The sequence below is a fragment of the Mytilus trossulus genome, chromosome 7, assembly GCF_036588685.1.
Source record: "Mytilus trossulus isolate FHL-02 chromosome 7, PNRI_Mtr1.1.1.hap1, whole genome shotgun sequence".
Lineage (NCBI taxonomy): Eukaryota > Metazoa > Mollusca > Bivalvia > Mytilida > Mytilidae > Mytilus > Mytilus trossulus.
The window spans coordinates 65,665,239-65,688,575 of record NC_086379.1 but is presented as its reverse complement, the minus strand read 5'-3'; the positions used below and the strand labels follow the sequence as shown (position 1 = coordinate 65,688,575).

Here is a 23,337-nt window from a genome sequence, read left to right as displayed (position 1 = left end):
GCATTCTTACTGTAATGTTTCAGGGATCTATGTTGAACGCTTGTACCCCTTTCATAAAATTTTCTGAAAATTAATAAGTTTCCAAGTCAGAGAGAAACTCCAAAAAAAAAGAAGAAAAAAATCAAACAATGCACAGAAAACTCATGACTTCATTAAGAAAATGTACCCCACCTGAAACTGGTGATGACTTAAGTGCACCAGAGTGGTAAACAGACCCACATGTATCATCCTTCACTGGAACTTCAGTATTGAGTTCATAAACCCGTTAAAGATGAAACTTCATCAATACCTTAATAAATGACTATTTGAGTTGTCAACAAATCATTAAATAGAACAACTACAAAAATAATTTTAATGCAATCAAGATTTTACAAGAATGCACTATTGTTGTGCTAAGCATTATATAACCTTCACTATAAAATATCCAGAGACAGAAACTAAATGTGTGGCATATTCCATAAAAGCTCATCACGATTGAGCTGGTGACCAAATATTAAGTCATTCTATTGAAAACTTTTCGAAAAATGTTTAGGTTCATTCATCATATAACAGGCTATCATTTCAACTTGGAATTAAGGGAGATAGATTTATATAAGTTTTTCTTATTTTTGAATCCCTGTATTTATATTGTATAATTATATTTCGTGCACTTTTTGAAATAAAATATTGTTTAAACTAACTTGTAATTAATTTTAATTATGGAATGTTCATAATTTCTTGTGCTAGTGTAGTAGAAATAGCTGGCCTCTTCAGGATCACCTTAGTTATCCTAATACTGGCCGATTGATGCTAAATGTCTTTTTTTTTCTTTTCTTGCTGTTTTTTCTTTTATCTGTTGGCCATGGTGTTAAAGACCTGTCTTTAAACTTATGAGTTTAATTGTCCACTTAGTAAAATGCTATAGTTTCTACCTATCTCTACAAAATTTGATTTTATAGGCATAAACATGGAAATTAGCCAAAAATTGTCAGTTAAGGGCAATAACTCCTTGGTGCAATGGCTATGGATTTTTTTGTTTCCAGTTTTTGGAGAGAAAAGTTTTTTTCACCTTCAGCTGCCACTATATGTAATGCTAAAATTAAAAGAAAAAAAAAGTTTGTCCAGAAAAAAAATCCATAAGGTGTATGGGCTTTGCTCATTGTTGAAGGCAGTACAGTGACCTATAGTTGTTAATGTCTGTGTCATTTTGGTCTCTAGTGGACAGTTGTCTCATTGGCAATCATACCACATCTTCTTTTTTATATTGTTTAAATTCCTGCATTTGAGTTTCCAATTTTTGGTTCCTCAACATAGTTTATAATGGAGTTCTAAAAGAATGCAATTTTTTTTTAATTGTCACAGATCGACATTTTTGTTCTATATATACTAATGTTGATTGCTATATTTTTCATTCAATAAAATTATTTGCCTGAACTGCATTTCCCAATCTGCTTTTGGCTATTTTAAGATTTTATTTTTTAAAACACAAGCACAGAGGTCAAGGTGAAATAGTTGGATAAGAAGGTTAATACTACTATGCAAATGTGTTTCATAGATAATATATTTTGTGGAACTGGTGAGAATTAATAATCAAGAATATACAAGTTAATTTTTTTTCATGAAGATTAAAAAATTTAGGTTTAGATCATAAAACTAACAAATAAAAAACTATGCATAAATTTAACAATAAAATGAGACAAGGTTTTTCACAAACATAAATTTATTTGTCATTAAAATACACTATTTCAAACAAATATCGTTCTTTTCACGACTGTTTTATTAAAGATTCAAACTGTCAGAGCTACACAGCTTCAGGTGACTTTCGTCGTTCCCAGATCATTCTATGCTTTTGTTTCATGTAAGCCTCAACAACAGTAGAATTATATCCTAAATCACCATCTACAAAGGATGAATAAGTTATACGTAAATAAACATGCAAGTATAAAATCCATGTTTTATTTGATTTTAAACATATTTTATTCATTAAGATATGAAAAGGATTGGACAACAGGCACAGCCTATAAAAGCTCTCTCCATATTACATGTTCAAGGTATAACTCAATTATAACAACTGTATTTAAAATAATGCAATATAGTGGAACATGCATGCTACTTATGAGCACACACGAGAAAATAAATGTTTACAGTGTTACTTACTAAATTCAAAGTATATTTAAGTATATATAGGCAATTACTCATCATGTATTCAAGAACCTTTAAACTTGCAAATATCCTTTATAAGTCATTAGAAATATATATATATATATGGCTTGAAAGAGACACTAAGCTTGCTTAGTGGATAAAATGAATTAATGTTTAAGCGGAGAAGAAGAAAAATAAAAAATAAAAATAAATGAAACAAAAAATAGGTAAGTTTTAAACAAAACGATGAGTGTCACTGATATATTTATGAACAGATAACAGAGAATTATTTAGATTAAGAGTTTATTAAGAATTCTAGAAAATGGAAAGTTTTAGACCATGGGATGTTACTCTAGTGTTGTCATTAGTTTTCTTCTGAAAAAAGACCTTGTATGAAATTGAGGATGGAAATGGTGAATGTGTCAAGGAGACAACAACAGGACCATAGAACAGAAAACATGGTTATATGTATGATAACACCCGGTGATCATGTATGTATGGTCACACCACTGTGATCATGAATGTATGGTCATACCACTGTGATCATGCATGTATGGTCACACCACTGTGATCATGTATGTATGGTCACACCACTGTGATCATGTATGTATGGTCACACCACTGTGATCATGCATGTATGGTCACACCACTGTGATCATGTATGTATGGTCACACCACTGTGATCATGTATATATGGTCACACCACTGTGATCATGTATGTATGGTCACACCTTTGTGATTATGTATGTATGGTCACACCACTGTGATCATGTATGTATGGTCACACCACTGTGATCATGTATGTATGGTCACATCACTGTGATCATGTATGTATGGTCACACCACTGTGATCATGTATGTATGGTCACACCACTGTCTTTCAGTTTATACCATATGTTTTTTACTTGTTTGTTGGTGTATGCAGAATGGAATCTTTGAGAGTGAAGGAAACAATAACTGATAAGGTTGAGTGGTATGTCCATTTTTTATCAAACATGAAATGGGACTTTTTATGTTGATGTTGTTTCAACTAGCTATATATATATACAGGTATAGCTTATACCAGGAGTAATGATTGAATTCTATATATTGATTATTTTTTCTGATGAAATAAATAGATAATAATTGCTAGTACTAATTGTTGTTATTGTCTCAACTAACACTTGAATCATGGTTAAAATTACTGGACAGAGCAAAAATTGCATATGGTTTCGGTGCTAGATCTACACTCACTTTAATTGATAAAGGTATCTGTTAAAGTAGCCAACTAGTACAGTGAAACCTGGGTATACACAATGGGGGGCCACACAAAATTGTGGGATTAAACAGGGTGTTTGAAAACTCAGGGTTTTTTTCTACAAGGATAGGCATATGATCAATGTGTTGGTTTCAGCAGAATGTTGGAATATTCAGGATAAGGCAGGTTACACAGTATTTACATCATCATTTCAATCGTCAAACTACTTGTAACTGCTAGCAACTTTAATTGCAATAAAACAAACACAAAGAGTTAAACGTTATTAATATAGTAATTTATTGCTATGATTCTAAATCAGTAACTGACACTGATAAGAAACAAATATATTTTAATTTTACACATATACATGATATACAAAGCATAACAATAAAGATACATTTTTTTCTGCAAAACACAAAGTTCCTGGATAACCATAATGCAATTAAGAACATTAGAAATTTGAAGATGGCTCCAATGTGGTCTTATTGAACTGACAGCTTTCTTGGTTTAATGATCGAGTTACATAAAATCCCATCTAAAAAGACCTTGATTCTTTTATTAAAAATAAATTTGTAAAATTTGAAAAAAAGTGATCTGCCAACCTGAAGCAATATTTAAACATAACATTGGGACCTAGAACCCTAGTTTATTTCATCCCACCTCATTTTGTTTTCTTCCAAATCAAAACTACTTTAAATATTTAAATATATTAAGAAAAAAATAGACACAAATGAACTGTAGGACTGACTGACGGTCTAGTGACAGATACAAATCATCTAACAATTGACCAATATCAGGATATAAAATTTCTGTTGGTGCAGTGGTAGAGGTATCATTTAAAAACCATCTAATTTTTATATTTAACATCAACAAAAAATGTTCCATACCTTCGTCTTCAAATGTAGCAGTTTGTGCATATATATGAGGCAAATTTTATTTTTTTTGAAAGGAAATACATGTATAATACTCTGAAGGATGTTCCTTACTCTCTTTTTTAAAGACTGTTTTACATTGATACTATTTATATACATGATATATAAAGTAACCTAACAGCAAAAAAAAATGAAGGTCCATGTGTTTGTTTGCTAGATGTAAGCCATTGAAAATTGGGCAGGAAATAATTCCTCTCGACTTTTCATACATTTTACATTGGTATCCTTTTTCTTTCAAAAGTAATGAAAAAATAAAAAGGATTTTATAGCATTTTCAGGTATGGCTTGTCAAAATATATGTACTGATACCATGAAAGAAAAGTAGGGGTCAGTGGGAAAATCTGTTAGTGACACTACGTGAACAAAACCAGAGGATTCTGAATATCTCTCAAAAAAGCAAAATTCACTATATACTTTTATATTCAAAACAAGTCTTGGGATTGGTTACATGGTGGCTGCGTTTCCAAATTACTCTCAGTGATAGAACTTATAGAAGTGTCAGTATCCTGAAGTTCTGAAATGTCAAGAGATTCAGGAAGACCAGAATCATCTACTCTGAAACTATCATTACATGTACTACAATTTAAATTATCATTATCATTTTCAATTTCATAGCAAATATCCTCTGCAGTGTGCTCATTTTCACTTAAATTCTTTAAGTCTATTTTTATTTTCATTTCATTTTTAATCAATTCTTGTAAACATTTTTGATTTAATTTGTTTGTTACAGCTTTCACCGACTCCAGATTCGAAATATCTATATTTCCAATTTTTATGTTGAACTTGATAACTGGTTGGAAATCCTTTGGGCCTACTTCTATGTCCCCGCTGTCCACTGCTTTCTTGCAATACTCGATGAATATGTGCGGTATATGTGCACCAGGCATTTCAAGTTCTGAAAAGATTAAAAAAAATCCAAATTATTATTACATTAATTTCTTTGGTTGTAAACTTGTAGCTAAATATATAAATATATAAACTTATAGAAAGAGTATATAATTTGACATATAGGCTATTTTATGCATGACTAAATCAAATATGCAATAAAAAATCGACCTTCATGTGTTACTTTTTGAGAAATATGAGGTAGAAATTTTATATATTTGCTCAAAATTCTGAATTGTGGATATATACCTTTTCCATCCGACAGAAATAGATAACTTTTTTGTTTAAATAAAAGAAAAAAACAATATTTTTTTTATTAAATTATTTCAAAATTTTGTTTTATTTCAGTGTCCTTTAAGTTTGTGCAAATTTTTTTCTTTTCAAATAACTCATACTCATCAAATAATTACAATTGTAGAAAAAAATCATCACTTTTTGCTGTATCCATGTAATCAAACCAAATTGCATTTTAAAAAGAGAGGTCCAGTAACACATTTACAAGTCAAATGAGTTTGAATGATAAACATCAATGGAAAACTGAATCTTTTCCCGATAAGTCATAGTTTGACGTTGCAAAAATAACAATTCAAGTTAGCAATGCATTACCTCCCCTGTAACTGTATCATATGCCCTTATAATCCAGTCAAACTATAAGATTTAACCTCAAACTAATTGCAGCAGAAAATGTTTTAGTTCTAATCTATAGCATTATGCCCTTTATATACACAGAAAAAAGTCCCATAAAATCCAACTTGAGGAAAACACAAAATCAACATTTTTAATTTAAACATTGGAAGGGGAGATAACTCTTGCAAAAATGATTCTTTTTTTTTTTGTCAGTTATTTTATGTTTTTCTTGAAATTTATGTAAAGTATGATACTTTGATGGGGTTATAAGTTTGTATTTTACTAAATTATATAATCATCTGCTCATGAAATGTACTAAACCGAAATGTGTTATGGGTAGTTTTATTTTTTCTTGCATTTTTCATTTAAGAAATTGTAAATTTGAAGCTTTGTAACGATTTCGAAAAAATAATGTGAAAATTTGGTATTATTTACATCTGAATATTATATTTTTTCAGCAACTTACTTATCTAAAGAAACTTTAAACCACAAAAAGAGGAATACATGCTTAATAACTTTTATTAAATTTGAGATTCTTTACCTTGACATGTTGAAAAATTCAATAAATGGTCAACTAATGAATTACATGAATTATGAAATCTAGATTATAGCTTGATAAAATATATATGAAAACACCTTTAGAGTTGTTTGCTATACTCTAAAGACCGCTAAAAAATCAAGAACCAAATCATTCTGATGAATAGAAGTGGTAAAGTTATAATTTTGTATCAATTTTTATTGAAATTTCTGCCTTTTTTGCAAGAGTTATCTCCCTTTTCAATGCAAATCTCCATAGGAATTTTAAATAGTGATTTTTTTTAGTTTTTCTCCAGTTACATTTTATGGGACTTTTTTCTGTGTATATTTGGGGTATTATGCTAAAGACTAAAACTTAAAAATCTTCTGTTCTAATTACTTTCGGGTTGGGGTCAAATTTATGCTAGATTGACTGGACTATTAAACTAGTTTTAAGTATCAGTCCTTGAAATTGGCTTTAAACTAGTTTTCAGTAGCAGTCCCTTTAAACAGATTTTGTTATTTGATACTTCTCATCTTCTGTACTATCTGTTTCACTATTTCTGACATAATGACAGTGGGAAGGGTTGAGCATTAAACATTGCTCATTATTAATGTGTTTATATTAATTCAGGAGCATATATTTAAGAGTTTGTCATTGATGGTTGTTTTTCATACATTAATTTATAGTCACTTAATTTTTGTTTTGTTTTTTTAAAAGGGTGGAACAATTAAATATAGTTTTTTGGACAAAAGATTTCTAGAATTACATGGTGTCCATACCTAAATACTTTTCTATTCCGCTTATACCATCTGGGTACAGCCTTTTGCATATATCAAGGTCATTGATACCAGCTATCATCATAAAGCACTGTTGCAGTTTGTTTCTTTTTTTGGCATTTTTAACCTCCACTGCCCCTTTTTGTAATCCATGGTTATAACTGTGGGTTAGAAATGAAGTCCTGTTTGCATCAGTAATGCCTTGCAGCTCTCTAAACAACTGAAAGAAAATTTAAAACATATTTATAAATAGATGAATGGATCTAAAATTTTAAGAAATGAATTCTTCTTTTTGTAATTTTATTTGGGTGTAAAAGTATTGACTCAGAAATGCTTTCAGCAATTCTTTTGAAACTTTAGTGAATTGTTTTTATCTAATATGAGGCAGGCATTACCTGAAAATGGGGACGAAGTCTGTATGAATTATTTTTTTGTAACTTAAATATTTGTTAAAACAAAGAAACGGAAATCCCGTAATGTTTCCGATTTTAATTCTGTTGTTAGGGATTTTATTTGTGACGTTATTTAACTATGACGTCATATGCAATGTAAACAAAGAAACGCTATCTTGATGTAACGTTTTTTTCATATCAAAGAATTATTAAAAATGAAATTGGTATTGCATTCCTTCCAATTTTATACTACCGGTAGACTGATAAATATATATTTTCCTTAAAGGTTCATACAATACAAGACCGGAAAAAGGAAGTACAGTTTAGATTTCTGCGCAGGTCCGGGATTTCAAACATGACATAAAAAAAATTGAACGATTTTGAGTTCATTAGTACAAAGAAAAATTAGGGAAATTTTTCCCGATTTTTTTTTTATTGAATTTTCTACAGTTATTGGGGACTTCGTCCCCATTAATGTAAGCTCCCTTTTGATTTTCATAAATTTCTAATATAACATTGACAAGTGATTGAATTTTATTCCTTGAAAATGTGACAGGCGTATCATGCACCCACAGCACAGCTGTTTATTAAGATATAGTTTAAAAAGAAAATATTGCAAGAAAGTTTTACTTACAGTCTGTGGTATGCTCTTCATTGAACCTGACTTCTGTGCAAATTGGGTGAATATTTTTTGGACCATTTTCAAGTTTTCTTCAGAATATTTCAAAATACTGCATATTGTGCCAACACTTTCTTTGGGCACATCCTGAAATTAATTTTGAAAGGATATTGTACATGTACTTGCAACTTAAGAATTAAATTTCAGGTTGATGTAAAATATGTTCTTACAAGTTGTATATTCATGTAAACAATAGGTTGAATATGGTTTGGAATTGTACTGTCTGTTTATGCTGTTTTAGGTGATTTCATATATAATTCTCCCTTTTTTGTTAGATGTAAAATGGTAATGGTAAAAAAAAACCAGATTGGAATAAAATACCAATAATTAAAATGTAGTACCTAAACAATAATTTCATTGTTGATGTAAGACGACTGGTATAAGCTTGATTTTTAAAGTTTCAAATTAAGATGCATCAACAATAGTTTACAAATAATTTTAAATCAAATTATACTTTAGAGGCATTTAGAATTCTTTAAAATACATCAATGTGGAGAATTAAAATTAGTTTAATCATATTTATTGATAGTGGATTTGGAAACAAGTTTTGCAACTTATATTAATCCCTTTCCACTTTGTTGGTGCGAGTTCTGCCTTGTAGCGGCATTAGCCTTCTCTTTTTCGAAATCAACAAGGGTGTCTTTAACGTGCAAGAGATATGTCTCTCTCTTAACACGGGTCAGCCATTTATCGTCCCCTTCCGACGGGTTATTATTGTTTTCTCAAGACCATACTCGCAAATGGTGTCGAGGGAGAGCCGAAAATTGAGTTCCTGAAATTTTCATCCCGAACGGGAATCGAACCAGGAACCTTTGTGTTAGTAGTCCGATGCACTAACCACTACACCACGGCTCTCTCTTAAATTAAAATTGAACATCTATAATAATCAGTAAAGTATACAAACCCTCATCTCAACATCTCTCAGCATCTGTGTAACCTGTGTTGACACACTCTCCGGACTCCTTAGTTTAAATTTAAGAGCTTGATTTACACAGTCCTAAAATATTTATAAAAAGATTAAAAATTGTTATCACAGAGATATTTCTTGTTTTTTTTGTAATTTGGATTATGCAAATGTTGAAATTAAAACAGCAATACTTTTACATTGGGTAAAAATTGAAAGTCAATGAAACATAACTGAGGTACATGGCTAAACAATATCCATGTAAAAGGGATGTGTCAATGTCAAAACAACTGCATACCAAATATCATTGACTTATAATAAGTAGTTCCCTTAAAAAAAAACCACAACCATTAACTTGTAAACTTTGTAAAAGTTTCAAAATCATTGAACCATGAAGAGAGGGTGGGCTACATAATATTCATGAAAGCTATACTTGCAAATGCCAATAAGTATTAAATACCAAATATCATTGACTTTTATGACATAGCCAGTTCATGATAAACTGATATAATCACAAATTATACATGTAAACTAAGCAAAAGTTTCAAAGTCGAAAGACCATGACTGTTTTTATGTGAATTTATATGCCAAATATTATATATAAACCACAATAAGCCTAAATTTGTGTATGTGAGTTTTGCAAAAATATTTAGTGGGATGTTTTGTATGTACTAGAAAAAAGAAAAGTGAAATAAAATAAAATAAATAAAAAACCAAAGGGTGTATGTAAATTTTGACTGCTTTGTGCTAGCCTACCGTAGTTGCAGGACTTTAGAGTGCTAGTACACTGGAACACTTATCCGCAGGAAGACAGTGCCCCACGCAAAATAATAGCATGGTGACCAATACTTTTTATTAAATTTTTGAAAAGAGCATAATAAAATCTTCATTTTGGCAAATTATGAAAAACATTCTGTCTCAAAAAATATATACTTGTGATCTACTTTAAAAAAAACAATTCATAAATCATTCTTCTCTTTTGTCAGACATACCTGGAATGTTGGTTTTAGAGCTTGTTGTGAACCATTGTGTAAATTTCCCAACTGCAAGGCTTGCTCTTCTTTAAGTCCACAATAGAGTCGTATGTGGACATTCCTACAAAAAAAAGTGCCAACACCATTTTTTATTAAATATAATACAAATGATAATGATACATTGCAATAAGAGAAACAAATATACAATTGTTATAAAAAAAAATGTCTCAAGAAAAGAAGTATGCATACGGCATTGCAACCTAGCTTATATTAATTGGCTAAAAATAGCCTATAATATATACAAATTTTCATCATCTTGTAAATACTGGTTCAAAACTGTATTGTATGCCCTTAATTGAGTAAGGCTTCTATCTTAATTTACTCTTTTGTTTATTTTGATTACTTAAGCTATGAATATGTGCTGATTTTCGTGCAAAAAAATGAATAGATGTGCATGCATTTATTAGAAGTCAATTCAATAACATTCTTTTGGCAAATGAATCATAAGAGACTACTCAATGTGCATGTATTAATGGTCATACAATATCATTTTTTTTAAATTCTTACCTTAAATCATTTAATGTAGCTTCTTTAGCTATTTCTTGTAAAGCACTTCTGAGATGGTTTCCCCCAATGGTCCACAAGGTATAGCTTGATATACTTTCACACTTGAATTCCTGTACTTCTTTCACCTGAATTGAGATTAAATTTTTAAATAGCATAAACAAATTTCACAAATTGACATACTTTGATATGGAAATTCTTTACAAAAGTTTTAATATGTCAAAAACAAAATTGTACATATACAAATAAGTAATTGGTCACACCTAAATTTGTAATTAACAAAATTGTAAAGGGTACTGAAGGGTGTTAAAATATCCATATCTACGGATATGAACGTAGATAACGAATTTATCCCCGGTCTTAGTTCAAATCGTGCGAGTTTTATGGAAATTTCGGGTACAAAGTGTAACGTGAAAACAACGTTTTTTTCATTATCTAAAAAAGTTTTATTAAAATATGGAAATTTTACATATTTTTTACCGGGTGTAGGGTACTACCTTTGGTAGAACCCTACAGATAGTCAAATATAAGACGTTTTTAATACGGAGACAGAGAAACTGGATTGAGTCAAATTTGGCGCTCAATGTTGTGAGAGTTACGTCATAGATGGTGTAACCTCAACGTGGGTCATTTGCATATTTAGGTCAGCAGTCCCATTCCTTGAAAATGTGGCAGTCAAGTGATGCATTTAATGAAATAAGTGTAAATAATCGACATAATAGGACAAAATCGTTAATGAATTAAACATTTAATTACAAAAATCATGAATAATCTACAGAATTCAATATTTCACAAGGAACAATCAAGAAACTAAGGAAAACTTGCGTGAAGTTCCCCTGGATAATGGTTAGCAACGTCCGGGGATATGGGTTAGCAACACCCAGGGGCTATGGGTTTTGTAACGACGTCCTTTAACCAATCAAAATCCTAGATATATAGTAAGCCGGGGATAACAGATGTTCTACATGTATGTCTTTGGTCACTTCATGCATTTTAAAAATCTTAAGTAATAAAAAAAAAACACAAAAAAAAAACACTTATTACTGGTTATTATTGTCACAATCCTTTGTTTATCTTATTTGAAAGAGCATTTAAAATTTATTAAGTATAAACTTTACCTGACATGGATCAACCAAAACAGGCAAAATAGTTGAAATCAGATGTGGTTGCTGTAGAATTTTGTCTTTTATTATCTGTACCCATTCGTTATTGACTCTCCTTGCCATGTACTCCTTGGGTGGTTCTGTCAGTGTAAGCACATTGACTTCAAACTGACCTGTATAAATAAATTGATCCGTGATTTTCAAAACACAAATTAGTATGACCACTTTAGAAATTTCGTTTGTCCAATACAATTTTTGTTATTTACCTTCATCAGGAATGCTCAAAGTCGAATATTTCAAGAACAGAAAAAAGCAGTTGTTTATTGGATAAACAACATGGTAGAAAATTTAGGTTGTTTGTTAGCAAACTTTTCCAAAAATATTTATTCTTTGTGTGTAACCTTGTCAGCAACTTAAAATGGACCCCAATAATATCAGGGCCAAATTAGCAATAAAACTTCAAACTTTTATTGTGTTCATCTAATGGTATTTATTTCATATAAATCAGTTGTGTAGTTATTTGGTTAAATTGTGATAGGAATTTTATGGAGTGGGAACTCACTTTTGTCCACTGACAGTATACAAAATATAATTAAAATTATTCTATACCTATGAAATGTTCTTTAAACATGACAGGATTTAAATTTCCCATGTCATATTCGACATTGCTAATATCCAGGTCCACTGGTATTTGTTCTCTCTTCTTCTTCTTGTTGCTGTTGTCCTTATCCGAACTGCCATTTGATCTTTTTCTCTTATATAGGGTCACCCAAGGACATATTTGCATGACATTTGTTATTAAATCTGCCACACAAATATAAGTTCCATCCAAGTTTTTTTCACTATTGAAAGGGCTAGTTGTTTTAAAAGTGATAACTGGTAGGTTTCTCCCTACTTTGGCATTTTCAAATTTTATCTGAAGGAAAAATAAAAATAAATAAATACAATTAATACTTTTGTTGTAATGAAGTTTGAAAAATGAGACCAAAAAGAAACCAGATGCCCAGCAGGACGCAGCTTTATACAACCACAGAGGTTAAACCCTGAACGGTTGGGCAAGTATAGAGACTACATTCAAGCTGGATTCAGCTCTAAATTTGGATTGTGATTGTGACACAACATAGGTTTCTGACACAGAATGAATGTGGTCTAATGAACTTATTTTTTTTTGGCCTTTGAGCAATTCACTATGCTGTTTAATGTTAATCCTCTCAAAAAGATGTTTGAGGAAATTTTCTTTTTATTTATGAAATCGGGCCCCTTATTCCTAAACTGTTGGGACCAAAACCCCCAAAAGCAATACAAATCTTCTTTCTATGGTCATAAACCTTCAAGTTGTGTTTAAATTTAATAGATTTCTATTTACCTATACTAAAGTTATGGTACGAAAACCAAGAAAAATGTTTATTTTGGCCCCTTATTCCTAAACTGTTGAACCTCAACTCCCAAAATCAATCCCAACCTTCCTTTGTGGTCATAAACCTTGTGTTTGAATTTCATTGATTTCTATTTACTTATACTAAAGTTGTTGTGCGAAAACCAAGAATAATGCTTATTTGGGCCCTTTTTGGGTCCATTTTTCCTAACCTGTTGAAACCAAAACTCCCAAAATCAATCCCAACCTTCCTTTTGTGGTCGTAAACCTTGTGTCAAAATTTCATAGATTTCTATTTAATTATACTTAAGTTATAGTCACTGTGCTTAAACGTCCGTGGGTAACTTAAGTTACCCACGGCCCAAGATGGCGGACTCTAAACTCATTGAGATGATAGTTGATACGAAATCTACTTTTTGGAACGTTATTCATGATTTATGTTAATATTGATAGGACTATTGAATAAAGAAATCACTTACCATCACAACAAATGTGTTAATTTTTATTTCACTTAAACGCAAGGCCAACTTTTTAAAAAATGCATAAGATGTCCGTAACTCATAAGTCAAAAATAATCAGACTGTCCGTAACTTTATTTTCGGATGTGGGTAACTTTTATTTAAAAATTGTAAGATTAATAATTTCAACAGTTTAAGGACAACAAACACTATATATCAAACCTCTTAATTATTACATAGATTTGTACAATAACGATATGCTTCAAAATAAACTAGAGAAAAAAGACCACAGCTATAAAAAAGCAAACCAGAGTGTCACGGATTTTCCGTTAATTTTTTTTTAAATTATTCCCGTAAACGGGATCTGACGTTACGGCGAAATTAATCTTTCATTCTTTTAGCTTTTTAGATTGTTCACTGATGACTCCATTGTCTTTGTAGCCGAGGAAAAACATTGATACCCTTTGCTTTAAATAATTTCTGAATTGTTAGCCAAACAAGTTTGGTCTCTTCACTATATCTAGTGTTATGTGTTGTTGACTGTGAAAATGCCAATATCTAAAGAGTAGATGGAAGGCTTTATTGTTGAACAGATGTCAGTTTAATATAGCAATAAAGGTAGATTTAAAATCTTCTAAAAGTTTCATTGACCTCAGAAATTCAATAAGATCGGGTATCAAATCATACATATCTTCTTTAGAGGTTTGGAGGATTCATCTATGTATTTCTGCTAAGGATTGCCATTTGAATTTGATTTTCATATGTTCACTTTAAGTGAATAGTTTTAAAGATTTTAGTAATTTCTACAGTTGGAAATGGTGAGATTTTTAACTTGCATGTCCTGATTTTTCATCTAAACTTAAGCAGTTCACGATCTATAAGGACAGAAGAATGTAAGATACATTAATTTTGCCGTACAATTTTCTACTTAAGAAAATGCCTGTACCAAGTCAGGAATATGGACTTCCCTTTTTGAATATTCCTATAAGTTCGGTATTTTTGTTATTTATCCATTTTTAAAATAATTTCTTCCACGAAAAAAGATTCTTTGAAAGTTACGGACATCATGGTAAAGTTACGGACATCACTATCGGTAGAAGGAAAAAAGTTACGGACAAGTTGTTTTCAATTAAGTTACGGACATCATAATTGTTTTGGAAAATCGTTTGTGTTATAGTATGTAACCACGTTTTACATTGCAGAGCTTCCCTTAAAGATTGATATAACTTTTTAATTACTGAACATTTCTTTTGTATTCATGGTATTGTAATTATATAGAAGTAAACTTCCTTATCGAAGCCAGGCGGCTCCATCTTTAGCTGTGGGTAACTTAAGTTACCCACAGCCGTTTAAGCACAGTGATAGTGCGATAACAAATGTCTTCGGACGACGACGACGCCAATGTGAAACCAATAGCAAGGTCGTATAAAAATATAAACAAACAGTAAAATAGATTCGGCATATTCGGATTTTTTTATGAAATCAAACAAAGTTTAATTTTTGCCCCTATTCACTGTGCTTAAACGGCCGTGGGTAACTAAAACTAACTCCATTTTGCTAAGACTGAGAAATAAAAATCTGAATTAGCCCTTAAGAATACTGCAAACATGAAAGCAAAAACCATACTGTATGACTTCAGAAACTTGTCTTGCTGTCCTTCCGACAACAATACAAGTAGACAAGATTTGTTGGTGGCCATCAATGAACAGATCAAGGTGTAGTGACAATGAAACGTCAACAGAATTTGACCAGACATGTAAACGGCCGCAACGTCAACTGCGAATTGTCGAGTACCATAGAGTACAGATTCATGCCATAAATGTTTCCCATCAACTGAATTGCCAAAAGAATCGAATGAAGGAAAACTTTTAAGCCCTCAAGTGCCAACCTTATAATTGCCAAAACCAATCAGTAATGGGTTAAACAAATGCAAAATCAGAAGGTGTAAAACAGAACCAAATACATGTTAGACAGAATTTGTTGACCTTTCTGACAATCATTTTGGCGTTTGTAACAGCTGGCAGTCATCGCTTTTGACGGTGACACATTCATTCAAAAATAACACCAAAATAATCAAGTGTTGCGTTTCTAAAGTCAATCAGTATAGATGTCTTTGGACGATGCTGACGACGACGACAACGTGATACAAATATATGTCATGGGAAATAGGAAAGATGCAACCTTATAGATTTTTTTCACGAACTATTTATAACTATTTATACTGACAAAACGAACATTGCAAAATCAGAAACTGAATTAAAGTGTTAACATATTTTACTACTAAAGTATTGTGTTTCATTCACTCTAGAATAATGTCGCTTACTAAAATGTCGGAAAGTTTTTGTTTCTATTTTTCCGATCTCGACATCGGATGTTTTCATTTGCTTTCATGACTATAATATATACGGTTTATGTGGGTAGCGAAAATTAATGAGATTTCACACTTACAACACTATGCATTTGTTTTTTAAAAAGCGCAAATGGTTTATGATTTGTAGCGCAAGTGTCCAAATAAAAATGTCCCGTGCCGCATTTGTATGAGGAGTATAAAAAAATATTAACTTCAAATTTCACGAAATTAACAACTTCTAACTTTTTATATAAGAAAGAAGATGTGGTATGATTGCCAATGAGACAACTATTCACACAAGACCAAATGACACAAATATTAACAATTATAGGTCACCGTACGGCCTACAACAATGAGCAAAGCCCATACCGCATATAGTCAGCTATAAAAGGCAACGATAAGACAATGTAAAACAATTCAAGCGAGCAAACTAATGGCCTTATTTATGTAAAAAAAATAACGAAAAACAAATATGTAACACATAAACAAACGACAACCACTGAATTACAGGCTCCTGACTTGGGACAGGCACAAACATAAATAGTGTGGCGGGGTTAAACATGTTAGTGGGATCCCAACCCTCTTATGTTTATTATAAAATATATTATAAAGTTTTTTAAAAAAATCACACAAGATTAATTCATTTGTAACCGCGGGTGTTACGAATATTCAATTTGCTCAATAAGAAGGACTGCACGTTTTTTTCAAACAAGAATTCTGATGTTTTCCTTCGTATTTAAAAACATCTGTGGAGAGGTAGGAGGGGTCATGATCCCGAAATTCCGTATATAAAAACATGACATCCCGAGGTCCCGAATTTAAATAAATTTAAAATTCGACATTGAAATTCCAAAAAAGAATTCCTCGGTCCCGGTGTCCCGTTAAAGGTCCAATTCCCCCCTCATCATCTGATTTTTGAAATTTGCATACATTTAAACTAAGGAGAAGTCGTGTGGTTGCCAATTAGAAAACAATGTCACGTTACAAAATCTCATTTGGACCGGTCACTTTTCTTTTCAAATACAGTATAAACGTAAAAAGCTGTTATTGAAATCCAGGGATAGTAACACTTATCATATTAGAGGTTTTCTTAAGGATTTGCTAACAAAAACGATTTTAATATAAAATGCTAAGTTCTCATCACTTGCTCACACGGCGACATATACTGAAAAATCGAGGAGCAAGTCATGATAACTTATTTTAATAAGATTGTAAAATATTTCAATAATTTTTACCTCCGACCAAAACTGCTTTTCAAGGCCTTTTTTTTTTTTTATCAAATTGCAAGTAAAACAACAATATAGTTTTCCATTTATTCATTTGCATTTGCTAAAGTGATGTATAAAAGACACGAAGAAGTACGATTTTAAATAGTGTCGCTCACTAAAAACTTGTCGTAGTGACCTCTCAGTTTTATTTCACAATAACATAAATTTCCGTAGCACAAAAGCATCATAATTTAAAAAAGTTTTATGTAAACATTGTTTCTTAATTTTTTATTGTTATGTAAATGGAAGTATGCTACGGTTTTTCAACTGAGTTTATCCAAACTTATACTTGTCATACTTCAAGATACACAAATATTTTTTTTCAAAATGAAAAGGTGAAGTAAAAAAAAAGAGGTAAAATTTACGGAAACAACAAGTCCATGATCCATAACAAAAAAATTTCAAGAATCAATTGCTTACAATATCTCAAATCAGCATGGAATAATGTCATCATTTAACTGATATATATATAACTATTGTAGGATATAAAATATCAAGCTTCTAGATATATCTTACCCATATTTCCTTAGAAGATCTACCATGGCCTATTTGTTCCACAACTAGGGCTTCTCCGTTGTCATCAACAGCTTTCTTTTCCTTAATACAAAGATAGAGTTTGCTGTTTTCCACAGTTAGATTCCAAGTTGGTGAATTTTGCGATGTGCTCTCCATTTTGAAAGTATCCGTATGACGTTTCATGGGGCGAATCAGTTTGAAACGTCAACAATAGATATCAACGTTGATTCGTCGATTCAAACGTTCCGCGAAAAATGTTGACGTTGGAGAGATTTAAATTTGATCTGAGATTGTGTAGCCTTGGTTTAGAAGAATGGATGAGTAACTGTAACACTTACGGGTAAGACGTTGTTTCATTTTCTTTTACTGTTCTGTAGCTTTATAAACATGTTATTTAAATATTCACCACACTGTGTACATACTATTTGAAGTACAGATATAGATCTATCTGAATAGGTAAAGTACAAGTTGCTTCGAAACACTGCTGACGGAACCGGAACCCGAGTCGGGACTAAGCAAATGTATTTTCTTTTAGTGTATAGCCTAAAATGGACCCCCGTTGTGTTAACTTATCGCTACACTTCAGTGCTATAGATGAAATGGTTGACCAGCTTAAGTTTGTAGGTAGCTTCATTCATATAGACCGGTACTGTTACAGTTTTAAAGTTACATTCCCTCTTTTTTAGGCTTTTTATTTTATATACATGCGAGTGCCGGAGTTTTAAACTTTGTGTGTGATAAATTTGAGTTATGCCATACAAATTTCAAATGATGGTCCCATGATAATTTTAACGAAAGAATTGGGGTGATATTATAAAAATTCGAAAGGTTGACTCTAAATTTCCATAAGAAAAACAGACATCTCTGATTTTTGTTTTTTGGGGGGAGGGGGGGGGCTTTATAGCTTGTTGTTCGGTGTGAGCCAAGGCTCCATGTTGAAGGCCGTACATTGACCTATAATGGTTTACTTATTTTTAAATTGTTATTCAGTTGGATGGAGAGTTGTCTCATTGGCACTCACACCACATCTTCCTATATCTATCTCTATTTAATTATATCTGTTTCTCTCTACAAATGTATCTTTCAGTTCCATTGTGCTCTTTCTTATCGGAATGCAAAAGTAATTTTGTGTTTTATGAATTTCAAGTCGGCATGTAATAACTCGGACGGAACATATATAATTATTTGTTTTCTTACATTGGAGTTAAATTAAAAAAAAAAAGATTTTACTTTCTATAGATCGTAAGGATTTTATTAAAGAAAACTAAGGTATTTTTCAATTTTCGGCCTTGAACTTAAAAGTGCCACTTTGTTGATGTTGTGCACCCCTCTCAACACAAACACACACAACTCCCATTTCGATTTAAAGACATAGTTTTAATTTTACATTTATTTGAAATGTTCGGACTCATTGAATAAAGTGGAATTTCCAGTTTTCGGACAGTACCTCAAAACGCTTTGAGTAGATTTCACGAACATTTATAGGTGAAAATTTTATATTCATTGAAAAAATTGTAAAGAAAAAATAAATTATTTTTATTACGGCAATATAATGGCGTAAGACAGGGTCTACAGTTCTAAACAAGCGAATCATGCATGACCGGTAAACGAGGTTAAAATTTATCTACTGAATTGCATGTTACCAGGATGCACATCTAGCAATCGGAAATTGGGTATATATTTTTGCCAGGTTTTCATAATTTCTAGATAATCTAAAAGCATAAACAAAATTATATTTTATATTTTATATCTTCAAACGAGTAACATATGTAATCGACTTTACATTCGTGTATCAGTGGCTTATGAAATATTATAATTGCTGTGTGCATCAGTGGTGAATTATTGATTTTACTTTTATAGAAATACATGTATACACGTTTATGAAAATATACTGTGTACCATTTTTTTTATTATTACAGTGCTCCTTGGGTACGGTTAAAGGGCACAAACAAAATATTAATAGACTACGCTTTCAAAGCGGAGCTCCTTTTAGAGGAGGAAGATAAAGTTATGATGTAGAATGGAACATGAAGACGTATATAAAATATATAAAGTTTTCACCAAAAAAACATATATGTCTAGCACATCGTTAAATAGAACACTTGATCAAATTGGATTTTATCCTCAAACTAGAAATAAATAGTGGGTTTACATAAATCTGTACCGATACAGGCTCCAAATGTCATCCTATACACGCCATTTATAACTCAGGTGTTCCTTATAACGGAGACAAGAAGAAGAAGAAGTGTACCGACAGAAATTATTCTGAAGGCTGACTGCCTAAGATCGCCTAAGTTTTATTGTGACTTTCTATGTGACTGCTGCAAAAGCAATGTCTAACTTTCCTCGATTATCCTCAGCGAACGGGAACAAAATGTTCAATTTCAAAAATGTTGAACACCTCCGATACGAATTCTCTATTAAGTTAGTATTATCAAATGAACCAGCATTTCTTCTAGCAGATTGTTTTAAACACTCTTCATTAATTTTATTTCTTCTTGATTATTTGTGGCTATCATATTGAAGATGAATCATTAATAATATATCATCACTGTTCCAGAGTTCCTTCTCGTGCAGTTAGAAGAAAATGAAGAAGGCATCGGACATTTCGGAAGAAAAGACGATATCTCAGACTTTGATATCATAAAACAGGTACATGTATATTTGAATTATTGTGCTACATACTGATTTTTCGCATACCAATATAAATTGGTTCTTTTTAATATCAAAACGGGTTTAAACAATCAATTGCGTAGAGTATCAATTAAACTTGTAACAACTTTACTTTGAACATATTTCAAAAGTTATGTGTATAATATATCGTCTCGTATTGGTTTTTTTTTTACCATCTTACGTTTTCGATCTAATTCTATTTTCACTTCCCGTATGCTTTGCATGCTCGCACGGCGTCGTATTCGATTGCTATACTTGATTCATTCTTAGTAACAATAGCAAATGGTACCACGTGTGTTGAAGATTTTTCCAAATTTAAGTTATTTTGCGCGTACGTATACGTCCCATCTTACAAAATAATTTCGTAAACCTTCATGGATTGCTTTGAAACTTGGACATTATCTTATCTTTAGACCATTTAATAGCATTAACAGAAAAAGTTTGAATTTCTCTTAAAATATTCTGTCATTTACTGGTAAATGGTTCAAAATACTTCACTTTAAAAACACTGACAGCAGCAATCACATGCAAAACACAGGGTTCAATAGAACCCCTCACAAACTTTCTTGTGGTAATTAAAATTCAAAACACGTTTTATATAATACCCTCATTCCAAAAGTGATGGCTATACAATAAGTTATGTGATTAGGTCAGTTTCTATAACAATATAAGTAAAATTTTAATGTATCTGGTGTTTTAGACTTTCTTTTGCTGATGTGCAAAGCTTGAAACGAAAAAAATATACCATAGACCTCCATTTCATGGTTAATTTATCAGCACTAAGTTTTTGCGATTAGGTAAATTTCTCCAATACTGTCCAGGGGCGTAGCGGTCGTTAGGCACTTCAGTCACGTGCCTACACATAATTTTTTAACAAATATTTTTTTCATTAAAAAATAATAATAAACAACATTATCTGTAGATGAAAGCCGGTGAAGTTGTCAAAACTCTTTAATTATCGAATGTCATGTGTACACTAGCCTGACTCTCTCGTCCTTAGTGAATGGAATATTGGATAGAATTGAATGTTTTTACCTTATATAGAAACTATAAACTAGAACTTTGGTTCAGATCATTTCACTTCTATCAACAAAAACTGGAACAAACCTCAACTTAGACACATGAGTTTTTTTAATAAGTTGTTGTTAGTTTTCAACTAGCTTTCCATTTAAATCTTTGTCTTCACCCCACTTGCCTATGTTGGTCATCCGTTTGACTGTACAGGATGTATAAATACCCAGTCATGTCTGCTCAGAATGGGGACTTTTAATCCGATGCCTAGTAGTAGAGAGAATGCAACTCTTTGAGAAGTTCGTAGTTGGTCTACTGAAAGGCAAACTTTCTGCTCCTATCCAATAATTCCTCATTTATGTTCCAATGCATGGCATTTCAAATTAAATTTCCAGAACCTTCATCCTGAATGACACCTATTACAGGACAAAGCTCCAAGTTGTATTTATTGTAAAAAAAAATCAACTGTCCTGAACTTGAATAAATATTTGACACTGGATGTAAAAAAATCATTCATTATCAATCAACTGGCTTCCAGTAATTTTGAGTACTCTCAAATTTGTGTTTAATGGCCAATTATTCAAAATTCCTAAGCAGGTAATAGGGATATTACAGAAGAAGAAATAAAGAAAAACGAATTTCTTGAATTTTGTTAGGCATCTGCTATGTCTGTATGTGTTTGTGTGGCTAGGGTGAAGATTTATTATTAAAAAAATTGATGGTTGAAAAGTATAGTTCTATTATATCAGTGTTTACGTACATATTTTTTTTAATGAAGTATATTACATAATATATAAACAGACTAATTTTGAACATGTTAAACTTCTTAGCCCATTAGATTACCCGTTAAGCAAGACAGATATTTCAGTGTGGGCAATTTTATTTTATTTTATATAACCTTCCCTCTTTTCAGTAGCCCACTACCATATAAAAGGAGTTGTGGTATGATTACCAATGAGATAACAATACACAGGAGTTCAAATGTCAAATATTATTTTTTTTACTATTAAGATTAAAATATTACACATATAAATGTAGGTGTGTGTTGCACAAACTATTGTCCTTGTTTTATAGGATTTCATTGAACATTGAAAAAGAAAGATTTGTTTTATGTATTAACCATGTACTTTCATTGAATAAATATAATCTTACAGGTGGTACGTTGGAAAAAATCATCCCGGAGGCATGAACACATCAAATCAATCAGATTTTGAGACCTGCTTTTTATGGAATGAAACAGTATTATGGTTGTACAAAATTTAAAAAAAAAATATATTTGTGGTTATGTGAACGAACCTCAATCGTACAAAGTCTACAAAAAGCAGCAAGATATCATCATGATTCCTATTTGTACCATTCAACTTGCAGGACAAACAGGAAAAGACAACCAGCCTTTGTGAGAACTGTCTTATAAAGAGACATTTGGAGTGATTCTTTTATGAAATTAAGATTAAAAAAAAATATTAGAAATTAAAATGTGCAAACAGGAAGAACATCAACATTAAACTGATGAATAGTAAATAAAATTTTATTACAGATACATTGCACACTTTATTAGCCTACAGCTCTCCAGTCATATTGTCATCCATATTTTTTTTAACAATTTTACATACTTCTTTTTTTTTAAACCAAAAATAACAATATTATCAACATGATCAACAACATTGGATAACAAATTTCCGTTATACACATACTGAATCTTTACTGTTCAACATTTTTAATTATTTTATGAATAATTGTGGACATGCATAGATGAGATCACAGTATACTGTCAGATTTGTTACACCTAATTTTGCAATTATTGCACAGCTGAAAGGAAAAAATGTACACAGAAAACACTACAAATTAGTTTTCAGTACAAGATTTTGGAAAGGAAAATTCTCAAACTTTGTTTCATCAAGGATTTGTATTGTACTATACTTGGTTTCATATAGACATTTTCTTGTCAGAAATGCATTATTTAAAAAAAGAA

General features: G+C 31.3%; 1 protein-coding gene and 1 long non-coding RNA gene across 2 annotated transcripts; one reads left to right on the top strand and one right to left on the bottom strand.

The window, feature by feature from the left end:
* Nucleotides 1-3,690: 3,690 nt before the first annotated feature.
* LOC134725597 (uncharacterized) lies at nucleotides 3,691-17,864 on the bottom strand. Its single transcript, XM_063589544.1, has 9 exons — nucleotides 17,682-17,864; nucleotides 12,324-12,630; nucleotides 11,730-11,887; nucleotides 10,615-10,739; nucleotides 10,066-10,168; nucleotides 9,074-9,166; nucleotides 8,125-8,256; nucleotides 7,102-7,318; nucleotides 3,691-5,185 (listed from the first exon to the last, which is right to left on the bottom strand). The coding sequence occupies exons 1-9, from the start codon at nucleotides 17,862-17,864 to the stop codon at nucleotides 4,713-4,715; spliced, it is 1,791 nt and encodes a 596-aa protein (XP_063445614.1). The 3' UTR covers nucleotides 3,691-4,712.
* Nucleotides 17,865-17,904: 40 nt separating this feature from the next.
* LOC134725598 (uncharacterized) lies at nucleotides 17,905-22,905 on the top strand. The gene is made up of 3 exons (XR_010108572.1): nucleotides 17,905-18,021; nucleotides 20,242-20,333; nucleotides 22,520-22,905. It is a non-coding gene; the product is annotated as an uncharacterized LOC134725598 (long non-coding RNA).
* Nucleotides 22,906-23,337: the final 432 nt, after the last annotated feature.